This window comes from Frankliniella occidentalis, unplaced genomic scaffold (genome assembly GCF_000697945.3).
Source record: "Frankliniella occidentalis isolate FOCC.00 unplaced genomic scaffold, Focc_3.1 Scaffold225, whole genome shotgun sequence".
NCBI lineage: Eukaryota > Metazoa > Arthropoda > Insecta > Thysanoptera > Thripidae > Frankliniella > Frankliniella occidentalis.
Genome location: NW_026267351.1, coordinates 321,685 through 326,642, shown reverse-complemented (window position 1 = coordinate 326,642; position 4,958 = coordinate 321,685). Strand labels below are relative to the sequence as shown.

Here is a 4,958-nt window from a genome sequence, read left to right as displayed (position 1 = left end):
GCCTGCCCTGCCAGGCGGTTGCGGGCGGCCGAGACGCCTGCTCAGTAGGCAGGCCCCTGGCCCGCGGGGCGGCCTGCCGTGGACGCGCACCCTCGCGGACTTTGTTAAGACGTTCGTGGGTTGTTATCGCACATGATACCTACGCACCATGAACGGTAGATCGGCTAGCACTTTCGCCAGGTAGTACGCCGTCAGGGAATACCAGTTGTTGGCGTACTCCCGAAAAAAGACTGCTGCTTCGAGGGGAACTGCGAAGGAAAGGCACATTCAAATCTGACCCATGGGGATGGGTGACGTCGACTTATTTGAATGTCGCCTCTTACATGTTAACACTGTGGGCATCGCGTTGGAGAAGAACAGGAACAGCACAAAGAAGAAGAGGCAAGCCAGGTTTCCATTGATTTTGGACGCATCGTCTCCAATGTTCTTGTACATGAAGCCCAGGATCAGTGCGACGAGGAGGTGGGCGGCGAATCTCAACCAGGCCATGTTCTGTAAAAATTAGAAATCGAGTAACCAGGGTAAGCTTGTGGTGTTAGGCCGAAGGCCTGTCGGTTGTTCTCGCGAAGCTGCTCACCATGTCTCTCCAGGAAACGATGAGCGAGCGCTTCAACAACACGGAGAACTGCACCCAGAAGGACACTGGGTAGGACCTATCCGCGGCGATGGCGGGCACTGTGTGACGACGAGCCTCCACGTCCAGCACTAAGTCATCCCGGCGCAGCATGGAGTCCGCCTCGGAGGCCGCGGCGTCCTCCTCCGGGGCAACACAGGGTAGGCGCGGCAGCGCGTCGAACAGCCTACCCAGATCCTGCCCGTGCTCGCCGCTCGCCACCTCAACCACTGGGGAGAACGCGACGGGTGAGTGTGAAAGTGCGACAGAGATATGACATTGCAGGCACGCCCCATGTGCTGCTGCGACGCCAACCTACCGAAGTCGGCGATGTTGTAGAACGTCGGGCAGGTGAAGCCCGCCGCGCCGAAGACCTCCGCCGCCTGGTCGGCGGGCCCGCAGTACACGGAGCGGCCCGGGCTGAGCACGAGGAGGTCGTCGAACAGCTGGAACATGCGGCTGGACGGCTGGTGCAGCACCACGGCCACGGTGCGGCCCGCCAGCGCCAGCGTGCGCAGGTGCGACACCACCTGCACGGACGACACCGAGTCCAGGCCACTGTCAACATGTCGGCGAACAGCTGTGTTTCGAATCGCCGCGCGGAGGCGGGCGTTTGGACGCAGATTTGCGGCACTCTTTTCTACTAGGGTCACGAGGAGTGCCGCTAGTGCCACCACCACCGTGTCACGCGGATGTGCGCCTACCTGGTAGGCTCGTCGAACAGCATGACGGGCGGGTTGGTGACGAGCTCCACGCCGATGGACAGTCGCTTCCTCTCGCCTCCGGACATGTGGGCCACGGTCGTGTCCAGGCAGGCCTCCAGGCCCAGGACGCCGGCGATGTTGGCCACCTGAGCGAGAAATTCAGCGATAGCTCCCAAAGTGCAACGAGGGGAGGGACACTCGAACCCGGCAACGAGGCACGTACCACAGCCTGGCGATCTGCCCTCGAGTACTTGCTCGCGGGCAGCTTGAGGTCGGCGGCGATGCGCAGCGTCTCCCCGGCGGTGAGCGCCTGCAGCTGCGCCAGGTCCTGCGCGATGAGCACGCAGTGCTGGCGGTACGCGGAGGGGCTCTCCTCGCGGCCGTTCACCAGCACCCGCCCGCGCACGCCCCTCGCCCTGCAACATGCAGCGGGACGTCAGAACCTCATCATGCTATTCAACCCCCGCGACGACTTCGACTTCGCCAGACCGCGTTTGCGCACCTGAGACCCGCGAGGATGCTGAGGCACGACGTCTTGCCGGCCCCGGACGGCCCCAGGATGGCGGTCAGACGCCCCGGGCGGAGGCTACCGCGCACGTCCGTTAGGATCTCCTTTGTGACGCACCCTGTCGGCAGAGGAAAAGCTTTAGTCTGACCGTCCCCGGCCCGAGGCGGCGTTCGCTTGGGCTTGGGGGTCCTTCCTTACCCTGGCGCCTAGACGGGGCGACGTAGCTGATGGAGAAGTCGATCTGCAGCCGCACGTCGCAGCTCCGCGCCTTCTCCATGGCCTCCATGGCCTCCAGCGCGGGAGCGCTCGGAGCGCGCTGCGCCGCCTGGTCTCGCGGCGTCATGCCTGCGTCCAGGCTCGCGACCGCCTGTCGGCCACCACCGGCCAGACTACTGCCCGGGCTCTGAGCTCATCAGCATCGGCGTCGGCTCCACGCGCATACGCCTGACATGGCTCCTGAAGGAGGAGCAGGAGGAGGAAAACGATAAAAAAATAAATACACAGGAGTAATACAAAGTGCAGGGCGCCTCGTGACTCTAGGATAGACAGACCTCCGCGACAGTGGGTCAAGACAGGTGATTCAAATCACTGAACAGTGATACGGTTATCTGTCGCGGTAGATACCGACCGACAGCGGCCCGGGGTCCACGAGTACCGACAATGTGCTTTTTGCTCATTTTGCCTCCTCTAGCCGGCGAAGCCAAGGCCGCGGTTGTCGGCGATGACGTCCAGCAGTGGCAGCGCTGCTGCCTGCTCCCCACCCCGCCGCGCCGCGAGGCAGAGAGTGACCCGTGTCGTCCCCGCCTCTCTCCCTCTCCTTGACATGTCGTCGTTGTTATTATCAACGCGCGAAAATGATTCAAGCACTTTTTTTATTTTGTTATTCCCGCCTACTGATGTATTCCCAAGAAGATTCCCGCGCGCGGCGACTCCGGCGGCGGCCCGCGTGCAACCGCTTGTGACAGCCCCCTCCCTCTCCCTCCACGGGGGCGTTGCCGCGACCCGTCCCCGTCAATTTGTGTGGCGGGGCCCAGAGCAGCATCAGTTTCCGGTCCTCGTCCACTCCGCATCGCCCATATCCCCGCCGCGGCCGCGATAACCCTCAGTCTGGCCCAGACGGCCCGCGCCGCGGGCTGTGCGCCGACCGAGGAGGCACAGGAATGGCGACTCTCGCCCGCTTCAGATCGGACTGTTTTCCCTAATGTGAAATTGTGTGGCTCGACGGGCACCGGGTTGAGGAAGGTCCGGGGGGACGCGCGGAGCGAGGTCACTGTCGCGGAGGGCCGCGCGGCTGCAGTCACTCACCTCGTCACATGGCCGACGACGCTCCCTCGACGACTGGCACGTCACCGTCACATGCAAACGCTGCTGGTCACGGACCGCGCTACTACAGCGCACCGCGCGGGGGCCCAGACTTGGCGACCCCGTCCCGTCTCGCTCGCGCGGTCCGCTGGAATGCGCGCGGGGGGCCGCGCCGCTCGGCACTTTCACTTTGAGTTTTGCTCCAGAGGCGTGCGCGCGGGTGTCGATCGCCCCGCAACGCGTCTCGTTCGTATCGCGCACCTCCCGGTCGATGTCGCGCGCGCTCCCGCGGTGTCGCGCCGCGCCGTGCCGGGCCCAACGACTGGACTGGACTGTTTGGGTTCGAGGTTCGCGTCTCGCCTCATCAGCTCAAGTGGCTGGGAGACTGAGGAGGCCCCATCCGAGCCCCATCCCTCCCCTCCCGCCTCCCGCTCCCGACGGGGCCCCCGCGCCGCTCTCCTCCCTCCCACCTTTCCCTCCGACCTCCCCCGCGGGTATGGTGGACGGGCCACTGCGCTCCCAGCGGCCGGTCAACGAACCAAACTTTGTCGTTGTCAGAAAGATATGCGGGCTTCTTGCCCAGGTCCAGGTAGGCGCTCCGAGTAGTGGAGAACCGGTTGTGAACCTGGCTGGGTCGCGCTTAAGCCGGGCTGGTCGGGCTGGTCCGCCTGGCATCGCCGCAGACTGCGAGCTACAGCCCTCCAGGAGCTAGGAGCAAGCTAGGAGCCACGGGTGCCGCCAAGATTGAGCAGGAAAATAACCGAGGCTCTCCGATGGACCTCCTCTCCAAACATATATCAGCGAGTGCTGACGTCCGCGAGACCGTCACCTTTGCGCAAACTCAAGCCGGGGTCTCTCCAAAGGCCCGGGCCCGGGACTCGGTGTAAGGCAAACAAAGATAGTTCTGCTCGGCGCCGATCTCTATTTGACGGTCACTTCGGATAAGGATGACTAGTGAAGGGGCGGGTCCTGTTATGTGAAGACGTGCTAGTGTCGAGTAGAAAAAGGTTGGAGTTCGGTATGAAGACGATGGACCGGCGTTTGAAGGGTTTATTGGATTGAACTGACTGAGTACACGGTACGGTAGTCCAGCCCAGAGGGCGGTTTGTTCGAGACTTATCCGGAGTGCTTCGGTGACCGGCTCAAAGCACGGCTGGTTCAAGACTGAGTTGCTCAGCGCTCCGCGACACTTCGCCCGCGCGCAGGCCGACCTACTGAAAATTGCTGATTTAGGAGAAATGGCCTGGCCGCGCGTTGGGACGTCGCGTAGCGCTGCAACGTTTTTTACTTTTTACTTTTTGTGGCTGTGTCCGGAACCCCGGTACGTGATACTGTACGAAGGCGAGTGGACGGGTTGCCTGCTCGCTAGGAGGATGAGACTTGGAGCCATGAGGCCACGGAACCATGTACAGCACGAGAGCGCTAAATCCAGATATTCCAGCACATTTCAGACTTTGCCGTCGTGAGGCGCAAAAGGGACTTGCGCAGATTAGGACGCCACCGCCACATTCACATCGTGGGTCATATTGGGCCGTAACCTGTACCGGCCGTCAAATAAGGACTCACTTCTTTGTCCCTAAAATTTCCACCGGATCCTTGCGCGGCCTGGCAACCGCTCCAGCGGACAGTCGGCGGCGGGGCGGGCGCGTACGGGAGAGGCGGGGGCAGCCCTGTCAGGTAGGCAACCCATCCGACGCACCCGCGCGCTGTGCGTCACCTGCAGGCTGAGCGCCGCGCGTGGCAACCACAGCAGGGGGCGCTCTGTGTAGCGGCCCGCTTACAGCTAGCTACAGCTAGCGACAGCCCGCGGGCGCGAGCACGTGCAGGCACT

At 63.1% G+C, this 4,958-nt stretch overlaps 2 protein-coding genes across 2 annotated transcripts in view; one reads left to right on the top strand and one right to left on the bottom strand.

Annotated features, from left to right (window-relative positions):
- Positions 1-147: 147 nt before the first annotated feature.
- Positions 148-3,483, bottom strand: LOC113210048 (ATP-binding cassette sub-family G member 4-like; the record flags this gene model as incomplete). The annotated part of the gene is given in 9 exon segments (XM_026427863.2): positions 148-248; positions 324-492; positions 578-843; positions 933-1,171; positions 1,318-1,463; positions 1,541-1,733; positions 1,820-1,943; positions 2,024-2,281; positions 3,131-3,483. Coding segments are annotated over 8 exon segments (1,383 nt in total), but the record flags the coding sequence as incomplete, so codon positions are not given.
- Positions 3,484-3,623: 140 nt separating this feature from the next.
- LOC127750637 (tudor-interacting repair regulator protein-like) overlaps positions 3,624-4,958 on the top strand; it is a 10,943-nt gene continuing 9,608 nt past the window's right edge. The window contains exon 1 of the mRNA XM_052272801.1: positions 3,624-3,716. Coding sequence (XP_052128761.1) covers positions 3,624-3,716 — 93 coding nt within the window. The remainder of the gene's footprint in view (positions 3,717-4,958) is intronic.